This window comes from Colius striatus, chromosome 15 (assembly GCF_028858725.1).
Source record: "Colius striatus isolate bColStr4 chromosome 15, bColStr4.1.hap1, whole genome shotgun sequence".
Classification (NCBI taxonomy): domain Eukaryota; kingdom Metazoa; phylum Chordata; class Aves; order Coliiformes; family Coliidae; genus Colius; species Colius striatus.
The window spans coordinates 10,407,966-10,429,784 of NC_084773.1; the positions used below are offsets into that span (position 1 = coordinate 10,407,966).

At 38.4% G+C, this 21,819-nt stretch overlaps 1 protein-coding gene across 1 annotated transcript in view; it reads right to left on the reverse strand.

Moving 5' to 3' along the window:
* The window catches only part of EEFSEC (eukaryotic elongation factor, selenocysteine-tRNA specific), a 120,472-nt gene that overhangs the window by 28,953 nt on the left and 69,700 nt on the right, over nucleotides 1-21,819 (reverse strand). The window contains exon 6 of the mRNA XM_062008599.1: nucleotides 12,153-12,309. Within this exon, the coding sequence (XP_061864583.1) occupies nucleotides 12,153-12,309 (157 nt within the window). The remainder of the gene's footprint in view (nucleotides 1-12,152; nucleotides 12,310-21,819) is intronic.

Genomic DNA, 21,819 nt, shown 5'->3' on the forward strand with positions numbered 1-21,819 from the left:
CTTTGTGACCAAATACCAAGTCTGAGGATGGATGCACAGTAGCTACATACAAAACACGTGCAAATTATTTATGAGTTACTGAAGACAGACCCAGTGTTCCAACCATTCTGATTACATCCACCTTTCCTAGAGACTAGGTGCAAGACGCAAACAATCCACTCAGCCAGTACCTTTCCTAGAAAGGGACGCGACACCTCCTGAACAACTTTGGAGCAGATGAGGTTATACCATGGTCAGGAAAACTCCCCTGGGATGTCAAGAAGGCTAACCTAACCTTCTGAGATCCGTATAAACAAACAACTGAACATGGAGAGCCTTGAACCAAGGGACTGCTGTTTACCTAACCCCTGAACTGCAAGAGACATCAATCCCTGCCTTATTAAAGAAATGCATACGCTAGCCAGGCATGCCTGCTTGATCAGCTCTCTCCTGTTCACAGCTTCTCTGGGGTCGAAGGAAGTTCTAACAGGCCCTGTTCCATAAATAAAATCCTTCTGGCTGGTGATAACTAAATTGTATTAAGACTGGCTCAGACAGCTTCAATTAGAAATAATCGGCAGGGGTGGACTGAAATACCCACCTATCAATTTGCTTACAGATGGTCTTTTCCTCCTTTTCCATCCCAAACCAATTCTAACTACAATGAAAGTTCAATGAAACTAGCAGGGAATCCATAACATGCTTCCACTTACTGTATGTGCAATCCATATCAAAACCTCATCTAATATAAAAGCAAAAGCTTTAAGTGCAGAATCAACAGGTCTTTAACAAGAGATTCCCAACCATCAGTAAGCAAAACCAGGAGACTTCAGATACTAAATAACACAGACCCTTCCCTCATGTTTCTCCATCCTCTAAAAGCAGACATTTTAGTATATTACAAATCCATCTTTCCTTCGTGAAAATTAAGAGAAAGTAAGGTTATTCAACCAAACACATTTACAAAACTCTACAGCACACTCTCCTTACAGGTACTAGTATTTTTTTCTGGAAGATTTTGAGCTTTAATAAAGACATTTAAAATCTGTTGTTAATATACCTAGATTTTTTCCCAAATGCTAAATAAAATTGATTTTTTTTTCCCAGTACTTGTAAGAAACAAATTCTAAATGAGCATCACTCCTGCTTTTGTTCCAGTCTAATCATATGCTAAGATTAAACATATGCTTCAGAGTAAAGACCAGTGAAATGCACAATGATCGGCTGGACAGGAATAGTCAAGTTACTTTATTTTCACAGATGTGACAAATTAATTTGATTTTTCACAGAAAAAAATGGCAAATATTAAAATATATCCATGTTTTAAGACTGTTTGTAAACTTTCATTTCTATTTGGCCTTCATATGGCTTAGTCAATAAAGACATCTTGTTAAAATATTCAATTTCTTTTAAACAGGGAAGCAACTCAATACAGAGTCTGGGTCATTAAACCCAAGCTTAAGTTTCACTTAAAGTAAAAAATAAAAATGCTGATGATTTACTGAATGGTCCATCCTGCTCAAATATGCACAGTTGCAAGATAGAAAAATAAAAACCACAACTAAAATCAATCACATGATGTCCTCGAACTACTTAAAGCATAATAAGGAAATTATGAAGAAAAAGAGGAAAAAAGAGATCAGGGAACCAGGCATTTATTTGCACATGGACTCCAGAGGGACTATAATCTTCCTACACCTTCTGAGGAGGTACTTGTGAGAACAGTCAATTGTAATGAGCCATGAAAAGAAAATCCTCAGCTCATGATATACAGCCTGCTCCTGTCAGCAGGAACTTGCATTCTTTTGCGCATTTTCAGTCCTTGAAAATGTCTTCTTTCCCTCCTGCCTGTAGTGTTACCTGGCACACTTTGCTTGCACAGCCCACGTTACTATTGTGCTACATTGAAAAGATAATTCATTGCAATCAAAGAAAACAAATGCATATTCTTCATGTTGTATTCATATTATAATACCAATCCTGATGGGCCTGATACTTTAGGAACATGCAGGCAAATAGTCCCTTGCCTACCACGTCCATACATTAACTGATCAATTTAGAAAGGCAAAATGTTGTTCTCCATTCACAGACAGAAAACTGAGAAGGTAAATAAATGCATTCAGAAGTTAATACATACCTGGAAGAAAAAACATGCACTGAATTAAAAATCCTCAGATGTGCAGCAAAAAGCTCCCCCATCAAAACAGGTCTATTGAAGCTCCAGTTATTTCCTACTCTTTATTAAACACTGAAATTCCTTTGTGAAAACACAAACCAAAGACTGCTTTACACAGACTTCCTTGAAATCAATGCACACTATTAAGAACAACTATTTTTTTTTGTCCCCAAACTCAAAACACGGATCAGCCTCTCAAGGTTAACATCCTTGTCACACAACAGTTCTCATATCCACAAAGCACTGGCCACTGTTGCCAGTCAGTACTTCAAATAGCCTACAATTTGCAAACCACAAAGCTCTACGCCTCCAGGAAGCCCCTATGGTGTATGTTTTCACTCAGACTTCAAAAAGATATCAGAACAAACACTGGTGGAATGGGAAGGTGAAAGGCCCAAGGGATGAATGATGAAAATCAAGTAAATAAGCACAAACAGTTTTACAGAAAAGGAGAAAAATTTCATTGCAAGAGTTCAGTCTGAATGCACGAGCTGCCCTTGTGCAGACATTTAATAACATCAAAGTTAAATTACGTAAAGGCCTGGAACTTAAGTATTTTCCACCCAGATACTGCAGAGCCATGAGTGAGGACTGTAACATCCAAAGTTGGTAGTATCCCATTTTGCACACAAGAAAGCAGAAATAAAAATGAAGGAAATAACTCCTTCGTTGCTATTGTATAAATAAAGCACAGACCTAGGAACACTATCTCATGGCTTCCATTTCCTTGTTCTACATAAACAAAAGAACTCTTGGAGAAAGCTGCCCATGAGAAGTAGGATAGAGCAGGTTCCTTGTGAACAGCTCAGCCTGAAATTCCATGCTCCAACTGAGCACAGAGTACTTCAGCCATCCCTCACCAAAACACATAGCCTTCCAAAATAAATTCCAGCATCTATACAAGTAAAAGAAAAGCCCAATTCTAAAATGTACAAGTCCCCAACACATTTCTTGGAGCATTTAATGCTCATTTTAAACAGCACCATGTTTTAGCAGTTCAGTCCCATAATTGAAGCCACAGGGATCCTATGAATCCTTCACATTTAGCTATGCTGACATCAACCAAGTCCTTAGAAGGAAAAAGGCCCTTTCCTTCATGGAATAGCAACACTGAACTGATACGGGCATATATATTTTGCTATCCTTCAGAAAAAAAACTGTACTTGGGCCCTTCATTATTTTTTTTCAAAACACACACTGAAGCATCCAAAATCTGTAGAGGGGAAGTATGAGGCTTCTTAGGTCGAACTAGATGAGCATTAGAAGTGGATATTCCCATTTGCTCTAGGAGATATAAGGTATTAACAGGTTTGGGACTTTTTTTGTGTGCTAAGGTTGCTCAGCCCAACTCTATAGACACTTAATGAAAAACACTGATAGCTTTTTTTTCAGAAAAAAAAACCAAAATGTTTTCACACTTGAAATTACAGCAAGAGCATATTGAATTTGAAAAATGAAACACCTAAAGAGGACAACAAAAAACTCAAACACAAGGTAGCACAAGCACCCTGCTCTCACGTGCAGTACGCGTGCTGCACCCGGCTTCTGGAGTATTTCATGAAAGTTTGAGCAATTGTGTTTTCCCATGCCACGTTCTAACCCAAACTGTTTGCAATTTCAGCAGCATAAACTCAGTGAACTCAAAATTAAATGCAGAATTTGGTCTGTAAGAAACAGGATATTTGGTCTGTAGTGACCGTAGCAAGGCACTTCCACTTCAATTAAAAAAACATCCTAAATGTCAATGGAGCAAAAATTTTAAAACTTGAACATAGTTGTATTCTGCAGTTGTATGTGTATGGAACTTTGTAACTATCACACATTTGAAACAGGGCAGAAATACTTTTCTAGGGGAATTAAGCTTGTTTCTTTCCATATTTTGTCTGTTTCATTTTGCTACTCACCAATACGGTTCTTTTTTTTTACTCTTTTTCCTTCAAAAAGGTAACCTTCCACAGGTATGTTAGGCAAGGCTTATGACAGCTTGATAGGGCCATTTCTGTGGCAGTATGAAACCAAAAGATATTAGATAATATGGAAAAGGTCATTGGATAAGTCAGTGGTGATGTGATGGCAAATAACGAGCTCAGAACACAGCCATCTGGCTCAGCTACATCCATTACAGACGTGCTCTGCCAGTGACCTGGACTGTGCAGTAGGGTCCAAATAGCTTACAGTTGCTGTTGTAATTATTAAAAATTCAACAAAGTAGCAGCCCTAAATACGTAAGATGCTTCTTTCCTCCCAGGGAATGCAACTTTCCACAATAACTACATTACCCCAAAATAACAAAGCCTGGATTAACTGAAAAGACTTATGACCACAAGAGACCCTACACAGAAGTAAGGTTATAATAGGCAGAAGCATTACCAGCTCTCAAGTTTTACCACAAATCTCAAGATAAGTGCACTTCTTTTGAAATCCCAGATCTTAAAAACATGCAACTGAGTGCAAATCTCAGTTTGTTTAATTTATGTATGTAGCTTTTGTGGCTTAGGAGAATCTCATAGAAATGACCCAAGTTTATCTAAGAAAAGAAACAATCTTTACAGATTTTATTTTTTTAAAACAGAAATCATTCTTTGGAGGCTTACCATTGTGAGTACTTTCACCAGCTGACTACCAATGTCACTGCCAACTGAAACAATACCTGTTCACTTTCAAAATACTTGTAAAAGCCCATAGCCGTCTCTCAAGCTCTCTTGACACTATCAGATCCATATTTTATCCTCCAATTTGGATAAACAAATTCTAACTAACTATAGTGTCTTTCTAATTTGCAACCAGGATTTGAAACTTAACTTTAGGATCCTAGTAGAGTGATTGCTGTTCTTGGAGGCAAAAGAGGAAACTGTTAATTAGCATACATTTTAAAAAGACTATTTTGGCAGCTAAATTCTCAAGACCTCCATCTGCAGAGGGCAACCTCGAGCACAGAGCTAGACGGGATTTTCTTTTCAGCTCTTGCTTTCAAGAACTCACATTGTAACAACATTAGAGCATCCACAGGTCAGAAAAAACTCCCCTCTAGCCTGCAGATGGGGTTTTTTATTGTAAGGTTTGGGTTTTTTTCCAAGTTGTAGAGGTTCTGTAGAAGTAAAGACACTCATGCTCCAGGCAAACAAATCCCATATGCTGCATTTTTTTTTCTTAATATTTGTTTTGTATTGTGCAAATAATTTTGTATGTCTGGTGAGACTTCAGTGAAGTGCAAAAAAACAAAGGAGTTGATTACTCACCAAGGAGAAAAAAGTAGTATGGGACAACAGGTAAATTATGAAGCATCACCCAAAACAAGCAACATTTTCCTTGTGTGTGTCAGCATGGGGAATGCAATCATGTAATTGGACCTGGTATCACACCTCACAACAGAGAGTGCTAATTAAGATATTCTCTTTTTTTAGATTCTGGAGTTTTAAATGCTTAACTTTGCCACCTTAACACTCTTGTCTTTTCAAAGTAATTTTCTTCAGATTGAGGCAGTGCCTACATCTTTACTGCTTTCAAAATACAAATAAAAAGCTCACAAAAAAACATGCTCTGCACAGTAGTATTAATAGAAATAACAACCTAAGCACAAATACAAAAGCCAGCAAAGCCCAGACTTAAAGATGGGGTTTGCTTTGAGGCTAAGCTCACATTAGTGTAAGTAGGAGGTGCTCTGCTATTCAGGACAGAGAAAATGGTTCACTTCATGTTGCTTTTTACTACCTTTGAATGACTGATCAGAGAGCAATATGACTTTTTCCTCAAGACCACCCATAGCCCCAGCTTCAAAGGAATGCAATGGTTATTGGTATGTGATGAGTATGAAAAACTCTGAGATTACATCACATGGCGTGGAACCACCCATGGTCTTTCCACTGCATTAATAGTTCTTTCTTGCAGCTCCTACCAAGGGTGTGTGAGCAGGGATAAACGAACAAGGTTCCATCTCGTTCTGTTCAATCAGTCAGAAGACCACTGTGCAGACTATATTGTACCCAACACAGGGGTTTACACAGAAGCTGGATGTTGTTCTTCCACAGAAGCACTACAGTGTTCCCACATCGCTTGATAACTGATAATTGTATAATCCATGTCTGCCTGATCCCAGAAGAGCAACCTGCTGAATAACTAACTTGAAATCCAAAGAAGGATCTTAACCTCCCCTGGGCACAGCATCTACTCAAGTATTCAATGGGCAGTCAAACCAGTCTCACGATCAACACCTTCAAAGCTCTACTTAGTCCTGCAATTCTGCCATTACAGTCAAGATCAGGATCTACTGATACTGAATGAACAAGGCAGACAGTCAGTCCATAGCCTTTCCTTGACTGTTTTCATTCAGAAAGAACATGCACAAATCTTGACTTTTATCCCACAAATCAAAAACAACACTCTAAGGTCAATAAATGTGGATATTCAGCTCCAAAGGTCAACATGGGCTTAGCAGATGTCACCAGTTAAAAGGTAGGCTCGAATCCTTCAAGTCAATCTTTTTGTATAACTGCAGCACAAACTCTTAGTTACTATGTGGTCACCAGGACTTTCACATCGCTACGGTTTAATCCGCTCAAGAGGAGATCACACAGGGAAGTGATGCTTCCCTGGCAACAATCCTCTCCCAGCTTCTGTCCATACTACACTAGCCAACTTTCACAAAAAGGACAGAAGGAGATTTATGCTTGAAGTACCCCTTAAGGATTTTAGGTTTTGTTTGTTTTAGAGGGTAGAGGAAGAGAGACTGCAAAAGAACAAGTAGAGCTAATCTCCAGCTTTTAAATAAAACACAGCTACAAAGATTTCTTTGCCCTTGGGCTTTTGTTTTTCCTCTTGACTGAAATCCTGCTCAGTCTCACCTGATCCTGACAGGAATGGCAACCCACAAGACCCTTGACAGTCAATATTTTTTTATTTTCTTTTATAGAAAGAGGAGCCAAGATGGGCAAACATGGACATTAAATGTGCCTAAATTTCATTTGGCCTAAGAGAAGAAGATTATCCTATTTTAATGCAACACAAGCGAAGAATTCCAAATGTCAAGATCTCCCACAAAAAGGTATGCTGCTTAGTGACAAGATGTTTAATTATTCTCAGTGCAATGAAAAGGTTTAGACTGCCCAATTCCTGCTGATGTCAGTAACAACTGCCCTCCAAAATACAAAGTTGTGAATATGACATTTATCTACAGTCAAATATTCAAAGCCTGTCTCCTACAGTTGTTCAAAAAATACCCTGCAACCAATATTCTACAGATGCCAGCCATGCTGGTGTGTCGGCAGCTAGCTGAAGACATCCTTTGGACAATAATTTTTTAAAAATTTATCAATAAAGAACACAAGATATTTCTGAAAGGAAGGAGTTATAGAAAACAATGTGATACACAAATTGTTTCATGTTTTTTCATCTTTGCATAACTTGAATTTCTCTCTTACCACTTAAGCTCTATTTGACTTCCTTGGTTAAGTGGAGTGCTAAAATATAACTGATCTGAATCACAAGTTGAAGTCCACAAATTTCTAACTGAAACTGAGTTATGCAGAGTAGTGCTGTTCACTTACCGCTATGTTATTAACCACTTTGCAAGCCAGTGTGGGATCCCATCCAATGAAAAAAGTATGTGGCAAAATAGAAAACCACCAAAGACATCATCTCCACAATACTCTAAGGGAGAAATATTCAGCACTTCTACCCTGAATTTCACACATAAAAATACAAGATATTTTAAGAATGAGGCACATTGGTTAATTCTTACTACTCTGTCATCTTGGTATACCAATGCTGTAGGATCTCAAAGGCATTGTATCCCCTCAAGTAGGGAGCACATCTGTTCTATTACTTCAGAACAGGCTTTTACAGTGCATTCAACCCCTCTACCATGACAAGCAGCAGAAACAGCGAAAATAGACTTGCTCTCTCCTATGCAATAAACACTTATAAATGTAAGGCAAAAAGTTACTGGCAACAAAAGACGAGGTCACGAACAAGTTTGTCATCACCTGTTGTAAGAAACTTAAAACTGCTGTTATCCTGTACAGGTAAAAAGAACAGTAAAGTAAAAAAGCTTGCATTCTAATACTGTCATTTGTATCTCCTCTTATGAAAAGTGTGCCTTTTGTTACATTTAAATTTGCTCAATTCAGAAATGTGTTCAACCATTATGAGTGTTAGATATGCACTGCTTCTTCTGCATTAAGAAATAAGGTAGCTTTTAACTCATCTCATATATAGCAATTTTTACTGTATTAAGTCAAGGAGAGAAGAAAATAATTGCAGTCAAACACACCTCAAAGCCTCAGAAAGGACGAACACTTAACCAGCAACTAGACAGTAGTGACAGACAGAAAGTGAGAGATATCACGTATGTTCCAATTAGATTTTTAAAGTCACTACATTTTATAATAATAAAGCACAAGACAAATACGACATGCCAAAACCAATGAAATGGGCATATCTACAGGCAAGTTTTTAAAAGATGTCTTGAGACACATCAAGAGATCACAATTTTGCAAAACAAGCAAGAGTTTTACAGGGTCAATTCTTGGGTGAGAGACAGTTAAACAAAATCTACAATTAGCACTAAGTTATTCAAACGATTCACTGAACTCTCCTCCGAATTTCTTATCAACTGGCATGACATTCCTAGGTGCAAGGTATGTTGAAATAAGCATTTTCCAAAGACTGTCATTGTTGCCTTTTGTCTTCTTTAGAATAAGACACTTAAATATACACAGTTCCTGCCTTCCCAAACTTGTTCTTGGTTTCAAAGGTGAACAAGGCTTTTCACTCATTTACCTTGACTATATAATGCAGTGTTCCCATTTACAACTGGAACAGCTGCCACATTTCACCCACCTCTGCTAGAAGCACTTCATCAGCAGCTCGCTCTCTCACACACACTAGCATAGCTTACAAAGCACTGTAGTTTAAGTTGACTTTAAAATCCTGTTTGTTTTTAAGCAGCTTGTTAAGCTAAGCAAAACTCTCTCATGAGTTTAGAGATTATATCCCCCTTTTTATGTATTTGATCATACAACCAGTCTGGGAAGTAGCACCATCCTGTCAATTAACATCTTAAAACTTTTTGCTCACCTAAAGCACAAACAGCTTCACAACTTAGTCCTGCAGAATAGCAGATCTGACAGCAAGTATTTAGGTTTTTTAAACTAGATGTTGCTGCAAACCACCTAGAAAGTAGGTTACATCTTGTCATTCAAGGCATAAATAAAAACGTGCAATAAAAGTGGGCCTGAACACAAACACAAGACGAAAAATACATTGTCCTGCTTTCCACCACTGTCTATTTTACCCTGACACAGGCACTTGCAAACATCCATGCAAACTGCACATGAGTATTCTCAAAATGGAACTATATCATCTGCCTCTGCAAAATTATCTGGCAGCACAAGAAGTCTCTGCTAATAACATCTCTCAATAGTCAAGTTACACTTTGCTTTATTTCATGTTATTAGTTTTACTTCTACCTCCTCGGACCACCCGAAGGGATTCTTCTCCATTATGTTCTTCAAATACTTGCAGATAATCATATCTCCCACTTAGACATCATTTAGCCAAGTTTCATGTATTTCTTTTCATCTTCTTTCCCTCATAAATCAATCCCTTCAGCCGCTCCAGCATTCTTGCTGCTCTTCCCTGAATTTCTTCCAAACTGCTGACATCTTTCAGTGACTGAGGAACTTCCAATTGCATGCTGTACTCTAGATGTGTTTTTTGTACTCTAAAGACAGATAATTAAGCCTTTTCAAGAAATATTAATGTTCCAAGCCTGGAATAAATCTAAATCAGAGATTTCTTTTTCCAGAATGGATAGTAATTATCCCCATTTCACAGAGCAAAAGCGCAGAGAGAAGTATCTGACTTATTGCTGCACACAGGCAGTGCCAGAATAAGAAACAGATCTGTGTTCTGCCATTCTCAGTCTTGAGGTCTGCCAAATTTCATCCCACAGACAATGTCAGACAATGTTCCCAGGCTATGATCTATAGGCAAACACAAGCCATTTCCAAGTGACAACAGAACAACACTTGGGGAACCCAACACTTACTCTGGTGAGCAGCTACAGCACTGGAGGCTGTTGGTATCAGCACAACCATTAACAGCCTACAAGTGCCACAGTCTGCTATTAAGTAGTCACGACACCAGTTTCTGATACATTTACCTAACTTTCATTGCTATGTAGAGGTTTGTTTCTAAAACCAGTCCTCAGCTATCATCAGATTAACTACCTGACCAATTCCAGAGGTTAAGACTGGTTTTAAATGCAAGATGACTGACTGTCAGGCTAAGGCCATCGAAGGCAGTTTTCAACTTGCACATTTCCTTCCCTTCCCTCCCACTCCGTGATACATTTGTGACAGAATCATGGGGAAATAACTTCAGAAACATTGAAAGAGCTCTTCACCAAATAAATCTGTAAGAGAAATTGTATGGGAGGAGGCACGGCTGAAGAGTAGGGCAGGGGGGAGGGAGAGAAAAGTCTGATCAGTTAAATTTAATAAAGAAAAAAAACCAAAACCACACAAACAGGATGCAGACACATTAAAAAAGCAACACTGACCTAACAAAGGAATGTGAACTGCAGTTGACTTAATCAGCATCACAGCAATAGCCCTCCCTCTACACACAAATCTCTGCAACTCTTAAAGACACAGGTTTTTAGGCCTTTTCAAATTCCGTGGTTCCTTGCCCTGCTAGCCACTAAGAACACTACACTTTTAAGCAAGACATCATCTTGAGGTGCTGAGGGATGTGGTTTAGTTTAGTGATGAGCTTGGCAATGTGAGGTTATTGGTTGGACTTGATGATCTAATTTCCAACCCTAATGATTCTATGATCTTGATTTTCAGCTTGAATGTCTTTGGATATTAAGGTTATTTACACATCATGTCACCATCCACCTAAAGGTACCTCTCTTGGTGAATGCTTAAAAGTTTTTCTATACTAAAAAATGCAAAACATATCTGATACAACTTCTTGCTTTAAATAAGCACTATGCTTGCTAATTAGATGCTCAGATCTATTTGCAAAGTCTAGCATGGGATGACAAGACTGGAGTTACAAGTTGCAATAGAATACATAAGGGTTTTTGTCAAGTCAGGATTTCTTATCTTTCAATAGGAAGAAGAAAGGAAATCTGCTGAGGGTCAAAACTAGTGCAGTTGCATCAAGTTAAATGGGAAATAGTTAATCTTCAGCAAGAAATCAGGAAACTGAGTTTTCTCTGTAGATCAATCACTGTGTGATTGATTGCTGCCATAGAACATGATTTCTTTTCTCCACTGGTACAACAGAAGTTGTCTTGTTCATCTCCCCAAAGAGGGCAGAGGATTAACTAGTGACAAATGGTCTGAAGACACTAGAGAAACACAAAAGTACTCCTAGTATCATTTAAAAAAATATCCCACCATCTGAGTTAAATACAGCATCTATTATTGCCTTTTGAAAAGGCTCAGAATACATTTACCTTCAAAGAAGGAGAAAAAAACCCAGTAATGCCACTTATAAACTCTAGCACCCATCACTCCTCATGGTCTAACCTAAGGAGGCATAAGTCGTTGCCATAATTCACTAAGGATGAAAAATACAGTAATGTATAATATCATAAAACCAAGAGACACAAGCAATAAAACTAAATCTCCTTTATTTGTTCAGAAGGGGTCTGGTGCAAATCATACATATATTGAGACATTTCCACAAACCGTTCTGGGTATTGCATGGTTTCTGTGTTACTGACACTTAATAAGAAGTCATTCTGAGACCTGAGCTGCTTGTTACAGGAGATCCAGCATCAGGCCATTTGGTCTCAAAATATAAGTCACAGCCACTGTCATTTAACTAGAAGAGAGAGGTACAATCCACCAAATCATCAGTGGTCCAACTGGGTATGACTCAATTTAAAAACTTCAGGAGACTACTGGTAACATTCAGGCTTGAAATGTTGAAAGAACCTCTACACTTCACACAGAGTAGTATTTGTTAGGTGATAAGCACCTACCTGGAATTCGGATTTTAAATTTGCCACTTTGTCCAAAACCACCATCTATTATTCCATCTTCTCCTGTAGACAGCTTGACTTTTAGACCCACAAAAATCTGGATGTTTGTTTCCTTTTTAAACAATGAACGACCAATCACACTGTAATCATCCATCACCTGCAAAAGAAATAGGGCTTCATGAGTCTACAAGCTGAAGTGGTAAGAAAAAAATCTACCTATGAGATACTAAACTTAGTGTAACTTCTACCACTCTACCCTTGGAAAACAATTTACCCCCAAAAGAATTCTAGATGAATCATCTAAACTGCTGAGTGTCAGACAATTTGTGTCTAAAATTGTAGAAGACTTTGTGAATTAATAAATTTATATTTTCATCTTTCTTCTTATAATACAAGAACAAAATCCACACCAGAACATGCTGTAAAGGTCAGTTAATTAAAGTCTCTTTTCTACTTTGAAACCTCTCCATGGAAGTCACTTAAGTACCTGTGCTCACAAAAAGTTCATTCCATTACTTACTCTATAGTTAAGTACATTATCACCTACAGAAACATTCTCTGTCTCTTAGCTCCAGACCTGCACTACAACAGCTACATTTCCAAAGAAATGACAGAATTACTCTAAGTTTCTAAATAGAGCATTTTAAATATTCACCTTTACATACACATTGATTTGTTAAACTAAAAACCTTATGACCATTGTATCCAATTTTAATTTCAAGGTTTGTAACCCAGTGGGAAGAACCATTCCAAGTTGAATTCTTAATTAAGCTATCAGGAACAAGAGGCAGCAAGGTTGGTGGGTAAGGCAAGATAAACAACCCTCCCTTAGGCATTACAAAGTATAAGGTGCAGTCAAGTGAGCCTAATCCTGTAGGTGTGAATATCCTTGTATACCTAATGCCTGGAGTTACTCTACCTCGTAGCCACAGCAAGAACATTTATTTACTTATCAGAAGAAATAAGGAGATATTACTTATATCTTTTCAAGAAATTTTTTTTTTGGTGGCAAAAGTTGCAGCTGTTCTTCATATGTTAGGAAGAATTTTTAGATAAACCTAAGGGTTTCAAAGACCAAAGTGACTTTGAAGAGTGAAGAATGATAACCAATTTTGAACACTCCATTTTATTCAGTTTAAATGATGACTCAATGTATTGCTGGTTTACTAAGCTAGTTTCCTTCCCTGAAGCCTCCTCCATAAACAGCAGTGCACAGACTCATAACCCTAGCATTGTTATTATTTTGTTGCATATGCATGCCTCTATTTTAATGTCAATCTCAGTAAATCTAACATCAGAAATTTAATTTGTTTTAATTTAAATGAGCTTTACTTGCACAGCTATAAACAGTCTTGAAAGGGCTGTGCAATACTGGAGAGCACCGTCAGGACCTCACTGTGCATTTGCAGGATGAAGAATGTCTACAGTCCTTCCTTCTTTCCCACGGAGATGACAACAGTAGGGACAGCTCCACTCCCATCTGGGTGCTAAGTCAAGGCTGCAGGCAGCAACGCTGAGATATCTCAACAACATTCTCTGTCTAAACATCCACCCCTCATCTTCTCTCAAAAGGTCACGTGTATCTGTCCTCTCCCACCCTCTCAACCAGCACTGCTTCAAAATAGCTTGTGAACTACTAATGGTTGTATTGCTGCTTGGCAACCTCCAGCTTAAATTTAGAACTGAATAATGTCCTTTACTAGAGTCTGTGACAATAGGTGGTGGTAGAAGGTGACGAAAAGCTTTCAGACACACTTGCCTTTCTTCAGGTCTGAAAGCAGAAGACTAGCAGTAAAAGATGTTGTTAATTCTAACTTGAAGAAGCACTTACATTCTTAAAATCATCTTAATTTTTCCAATTGCATTAGCTGGTGAAATAAAAAGATTACTTCCTTCTATAAGTCTTTTATTCCTAAAACAAGAATTTCAAAACCAAGCATCCCTCTTCTGCACCACTGGCTAAAGGCTTCTTACTCCTGAGTTTGAAATACAGACAGTTTCTTACACTCCAGTGAGGATCTTCCATGTATCTATCATTTTTGCAGTTATCCCCCAAAATCACACAGGAAGCCAACTCTAATGACAACATAAATATCTTTTAGTTTCTAAGAATACTTCAAAGTTATCTTTTAACTTAATTAAAAACAGAATTATAAGGTGAGCAATCATGGTTTAGTTGAGAACTTTCCTGGTAGGGTTGTCACAAAAAAACTCAGAATGATTTCTGCAATGTTACAGGCATCATGTACCTTTTTAAGTAAAATGGTAATGGTGACCTACAACTGATGATTACAGCAACAAAATCTATCACCATGTAGGTATGCTATAGTAATTTAATACCTTTTATTTTAAAATCCCTCATCTTATATATGTAAATGTGCTTTTTAAGGTCTTGTACACAGTTTAGGAAAGCAATCAAGAGCTCGAGCTGCATTGTTCCTTTCACTCCAACAGCCACCTTGTTAGACAATCCCTCGTTTAGCTCTGCAGTATGTTCTGTGCATATGACCATTATTCCTTTCCTATTACAAAAACTATTGCTTTAGTGATGCTGACATAGCAAATCATCAGCAACTTGCCTCAGTGCTGTTCAGAATAAGATCTTTATGACCCAAAGTCTTAGTCTCATATACTAAATAGTCTACATCCCATCCCATGTTGTCCATCACCCCCAGTTAGTCCTAATTTATCCCTGAAGAAGACTAAATGATACAAGAATGCCTAATGCAACAAGAACTAACGTAACTGATCAGTGTTTGCCAAGAAATTATAGAATGGAAGGGGTTGGAAGAGACCTTTAGAGACCATGTAGTTCAACCCCCCTGCAGAAGCAGGTTCACCTAGATCAGGTCGCATAACTGGATGAAGAAGAGAGAATTGCTACCCTCATTTTCTCAACTTTAAGACTATGTTAAAAAAAAAGTTACATTTTTGGTTTGACCTCACTCTGTAAGAAGGCACAGAAGTGTATGTTGTTCTCTCCAGCTGAAACTCAACACTTCCAATTACTTCACCAGCAGTTTACCTCCAATTGCTGGATTTTAAGTCCAACCCTTTGACTACTCAGAACACATACAATGGCAATCGTTTTGCCTATTAGCTGAACAGCCTTTTGGGAGATCTTTCTGCTTTTCTCTCAAACTCTTTTTTTTTTTTGTTATAAAATATTATTAACTTAAAAAGCCAAACGCTGCAGAGACAGTGAGAGATCCAGAGTCTGCTCTGAAGCAGCAGCAAGGGGCCTAGCAACCAGAGCAGACTAATTTTATTAACTTCAGGGAAACTTCAAAAAGCTTTAAGGCTTTAATGCCAGACAGAGACGACCCCAAAAGTCAGTTTAAGTGCTGCATAAACAAAGGATTAGGGCAAGAAAAAGCTGAAGGCTCCTTGCACTTCTTGTTTATATTGTCATATGACCTAGGAGGAGTGGGAGAGGGCTGCCTCTCTGACTTTAATCCCTCACGGTGTACAGTGGCGTTTCAGTTCACTGACCTACATTACGATAATATTTTTTTAAATTTATGGGCAGAGGTGCAGCATCAAACTCACTTAAGGACTTGAAAAAAAAGAAAAGGGGTGGGAGGCGGGGGAGAAATACCCAGAATAGAAATATTTTCTGGCTGGTATAGTCTCCCCCTCTCACTTGGGTCAGATCAGCAGCTTAGAAAGGGATTTCAAGTTCAAAGGGAATGTCTCTGTTACTCTTGTTTTATGGCTTAGACCAGAGGATACAATAGCATTGAGTTTATGAAATATCCCCCCTTCCCATTTGGCTTTTGTGTTTGCAGGAAAAAAGTAAACAACGCTTTAACTATATGTATATAAAACCCTAGAACCGTAGAAGTATATGCATCTCTGGCACACAGCACTTTTGCTAACAGCAAGAAGTTCACAGAACCAATTAACCACCTCACACTCTCCCATCTAAGGAGTACTTATGCTTACTGTATACTATTTACAAAACCACAATTAATGTTACATGTGTTGGCAATCAGTGCAAACCATAGGATAATTCCAAGAAATAAATAAGTTTGCTTTCCCTTTGAGCAGGGAAAGCAAGCTATACTGTCCAGCCTGTTAAACCATCCTCCTCTTAAAGGTAACTTAGAAATTACTGTCATCTGAACACTCTCTCAAACAATCCTCACACACGTTTCAGGAGCAAATTAACTCTGTGTCTTAACATACCTGTAAGAGAAAAAAAAAAACCCAAACAACAAAACAATCAGAACAGAAACACAGAGAAGGAAACAAAGCATTACAAGAATGAGTTGGGAAGTAGGAAAAGGTTTGAAACAAAGTAATAGCACTGAATATTAAATAACAGAAAGAGACACAGAGAAAAAGAACAATCTTTTCTGATTTAATCTGAAGTTATATGATTTTAAATAGAAATAAACCAATTTTTATATAAAAGGATAAAAACAGGCCTGAGGATTATTTGCAAGCTGATAAACAACCCCAGAAACCAAAGCAGAAAACAACAGGAGGGGAAAAAGAACAAAAAGAACCTATGACTAACACTGAAGACGCTAAGTATTTTTATTGCTTTTTTGTACTTTAGAAAAAGTACACTTGAGACACCTTCATCATGATCAGTGACAGCTCATTTATTTCTAGAAAACAGTTTCAAGCTCTTTCCATTTCTGTGTCAGAAATGGGAATATTTTGGAGCCTGCAAATTCCTGTTCTGTTTTAAAACATGGCTTCATGTACTGAGAAAATGAGAATACATGAGGCTGCAGAAAGAGTGAAGAAAGGAACTGAGAGGATTTCACTGATGATTGGGCTTGCAACTTTTTTGATTTTCCAAAGACTGTTTCAGCTTATAGTTATCGAGAACCAGGTGAACAACTCGCTACACAGAATTATTTGGTCAGCCACACTGATTCCTCAAGAGCTTACATCACCATAGAAGTATTAAAGGCTTTTCTTTCTGCAATTCCCTACAGCACTAGAAGTTTTCACTTTTATGCTGGGCACCTTCTTTCTCACCATGTTCCAAATCAACAAACTCAACTTCTGCCTTTGAACATCGATCCATCCAGGAGCAAGGAACAGATGAAAAGTGCATCTCCTTCAGTATTTCGTGTCTCATGACTGCTGTTTTAACAGAACACTAAGCCATCACACAGAAATCTCTGCATATCCATTACTTCTGGTTTTCAGATGTTTGTTTCATCTCTCCCCAACTTATGTTTCCTGTATCCAAGAAACATCTCTCTTTCTCTGACCTTCTCTTCTTTTTCAGTAAAGTGACAATTGCATCTGAGAGTATCTAACAAATCAGCCATGAACAACCTTCATTCTGCTGAGAATTTTACCATCACTATGTCCTGGCCAAAAACAGTACACTAGTAGGAAAAGAGTCTTCAATATTGGGTCAGGACAATAAGTAAGAGCTGCATGACCAGACTGGTTTAGATTTTAAAAGCTCTATACATAGCAATTGACATTCTCCAGGCACACGCAGGGTACAAACAGCACACTAACTTCATTATGCACCTTTAGAGTGCAGTTTTCTTCCACCCCAAGTTAAGAAGGGCTGAGTCCTAAAAAGCTGAAGTCACTAAATTTCTAACACAGCCCAGTGCTGAACACATTCATTTTACCGAGTGACGCTGATTTCATGACTTTATTAATCTTTACACCAATCTACGTTGTGTTCCCTTTACATAAGAAAACCAAAATCAACAGAAAGGGAAAAGAGGAGGGTACAAGTTGTTACTGCACCCTATTCTGCTCACAACCTCCATCTCCAGATCAGCCAGCCCTGGTTTGATATGCTACAGAGTTTAAAAACCCTGTAATGCTTACTATCTAAGCACAAACCAAGAAACTGTTTTGTAGAGCAGAAGATGTGTAGATGCAGAGGTCTTGACTTTGCCTTGTAAGGGGGACACAGATAGGACTACCAAGCAGAAGAGAACTCCTCACTGGTTCTGAACAGCCAGAAGGACTCCTGGGGTATGTCTGCAACTTGAGAACATTCAGGCACCTTTTTCAACTATTTTAAAGTATAAAATAGTCCAAAGTATAAACTGGTACAGTTTCTGAATCTGAGCTCTTAAACATCAGTGAGGTGTGACAAGTTTCATTTGCAACAGTGCATGGATCCGGCACATAGCAGAAGGTCAACTATAGTGACAGTAACTTGCTTTAAGGAAACTGCCCACAAACGGCTTGGTGAGCAGAGAAGAACAAAGAACATTCTTACAAAATCCTCACTGGAATTTAAGCAGGCAACGAGGACAGGTCTGCAAAGAGCTGCCTGAAGCAATTGATGCTGAAGGAGAGAGCTGACTCTTGACACAGACTCACATCCCTCTCTGATGATGTCACATGGGCAGACAAATGTCCCAAGTCTGACCCCTACCCTTACAGATCTCTAACTCCAGCGTGTGGATTCTCTGTCCAAAGCCCAACACTCCACCATCCCTCTTGGATAAGACTTTCCATCTGCCATTTGGTTGACAAGGTTTGTGATATCACGCAATACGAGTCTGTGCTACGCTGCTGAATATCTGTAACTAAAATGCTAGTGAAGGTGTACAGTAGAGAGATGGTTGCAGTTTAATAATATGTAGGTTCAGTTTTACTTTAACTTTTCACTTTAAAACTGTCTAGGAAATTACATTTATATAAAACCTTAGTTATTTAAGTTGCAGAATTGGGCACTTAAGAAGTTAAGAAATGCCAGATGTCCATAGAACCTTATTTCTGTCCCTCTTTGATATGTTCCATGATATAGTCTTTACATGACCACATCCAGAAAAATTTCACAGGAACCCAGCCTTATTAAGTGCACTCGCTAGAGGCACAGGGGAGCAGAATTAATGTTGCATAGGCAACTGTAAATCTGGCATTTCCTAACTTTCAAGTGCTTGATTTTGCAACCTAAGTAACATTCTTAATTTACTTTTGTATCCAATAAATAAAATGGTGTGTGTATTGGTTGCCTTGCTGACAAACCGATTCCCCCACAGGTGACTCTTACACAACCTCAGAAAAATCAAGACCAGCTGTCCATACACTTGTAAGACCCAAAAGCATGTCTGCATTTTAAATTTAATAATATAAATAATAACCATAGGTGTTACTCAAACCTTGCAAAATTCTACTACCCAGTCATGTGGAGCAAGTCATTCTTTTGTTGGTGAGTGAACAAAATACCAATCTTTTCATATGAGTAAGCAAGTAGATTCAGTGACTTAGCTGGTACACTTTTATGACAAATTTATTCTACTGTGTTAATCCATACGTTGTGTCAGCCACTAAATATCACCATTCTTTACCCAGCACTGTTTAAGAGAAATGGTATTTCTGTGTAACGAGTGTACAGCCCTCCCTTCCCCCACTAAGCTTCTGAAACCCTTTTACTTAAAAACTAAACAAGAGCCAATAAATAAATGCATCTTCTATATTCCTCTTTTACAGTGCATTTTAACTAGTGAATGTGCTGTGCACTTTTATTCACCTGATTGCCTTCATCTCTGTATTATTACTGTATTTAGCATACCATCAGCAGCCAAGCAGAACCAAACTAACTCACGTTCAGACTTCAAAGCAGGAAACATATTAATTGTGGCGTCTGTACGTTTACAGTGGATGGAGTGACATCCACCACTTCTCCCAGTTAGAGTCACACTGAGTTCTGCAGGCAGCCCAGGTCACTGCCTGTGCCTCTACAATGAAATCTGATTGAGTGCTGCTGCAGTTTGGCCTTGTTGCTCACTTTGTGCCCGTATTAGTCTGTACACTGTATCAGTCACTCAAAGTGTCATTGCCTGGCTGATGTGATGTTTTACTTGCTATCCTGCTGGAATTACAGTACCACTATGAGAAAACAGGAGAGGAAATATTATTTCTAGTAAGCCTTTACCTAGAAAGAAGTAGACAAAAGAATCTAACAAACTGAGCAGGTTGAAATGACTTCTCTTTATTCCTAGCAGCATTACAGCCATGCAACAGAAAATTCAAGGAACAGTATTAATGTGGCATGTATTTTAAATACAGTGCATGGGCACAACTCTGTAAAATGAATTCTGGTATTACTGATATCTGGAAAGGATTCCGTGAAAAAAATACCTGTGTTGCTCTCACCAGACAAAAACACTCTGGCAGTGCCATATGAACTTATTGCCTTCCCAAGCAAAGACAACATCCAAAGAAGTCTGGTCTCATCCCCCAGAGTGAGCCACACTGGATGTTTCTATTTCATTCATGGGCCCGTTCATGTTTCCCCCTTCAAATCCTTCTTCAGCACTTTGGTTAAGCATGTGCCTGAGCTACTACAAACTTGGCATGTACTTGGTACACTAAATGTTGATCTTTTCACTCAAAAAGTCATAAGGAATTACAAGACAATATGAATGACAATTGTTAGGAAAAAGAGCCATTTTCACAACCACTGCTTTTCAAAATGCCCAGCTCTCTAAAGGATAGTCTGGGTCATTGCTGCTCATCAACAAATCTACTGTTTTCCAAAACTTCCTGCAATTCCTTCCTAGTACTCATCTCTACAATATCTTATTCTCCTAGATGGCCAGAAAGATCTATTAAGCAATGGTGACAAAGAACTTCCCATTTGTCCACTCAGGTAATGCACTTGGCTCTGACACAGCTCTCGTTATCCTACTGCAAGAGAAAAAATCCAACATTTTTAAAAGATGCTGAGAGATAAGCCTTTTCTCTTCCATTCAGGCTTCAGTAGACATGCTCTGATAAAAATCTTGATAACTTACCCTGCTTTCACATCCTGCTCCTGCAACAATACTTTTCTCCTTGGGGACACTTAGATGGCACCAATATTCAAAACAATTAGTAACACTCCGTTATTAAGCAGTAAGCGATTCTTCTATCCTCCAGAAACTGAGCATACTAGAAACACGGTGGGCTTGGTCCTTACAAGAATGAGTTCAATAAGAAACTATTCAGTAACCCACAAAACTTGGGAACACAGTGGTTATGAATAAAACCAGGACATCCCATAGCTGTGACACGTGAAACTGCTGAAGAAACAAGTGTGGCACGATTATCATCAAATAAGTAAACCCTAAGAGCAAGGCAAATAATGACAAGAACACAATAAAAACTTTGAAATACTCAGAGAAAACAAATTCTTCTTAATCTAAGAGGAACACAGAGAAAGTATCTGTAGGAAGAACATGCCCATTCTCACAGGAAAACATTCTGCTATGCTTAAAAATGCAAAACAATTGCAGAAATATGTATATATTTTTCGCTACACCAGCTTCAAAGTGCAGAAGGTACAGCTCACACTACGCAAGCAAAGCCGAGAGTTTTCCTTCTCCCTTTGTTTCTGTCACATAGCTACTGATTTACGAGCATCCTCGACAATAGGGCTCTGTGGCAACCATCCTAAGATAAATCCTGCTTGTGCAAACACTTTCAAAACATGCAGAATATCTGAGTCATGCAGGAAAGCATGATGCACTTCTATGGTTCACCTTTCAGTTGAAACTCTCAGCACTCAACCTGTATGTCCATGGAAGCCAAAGAGAAAATAACATAAGAAATACAAATGATTTATCCCAGGAACTGAGTAACTGCTTCATGAGTCAGACTGGAATTAATCTGCAATGCTGCACAGAGGTAAAATTCACAGAGCAAGATATTCCAGTGATAGTGTTAGGATTAATACAAG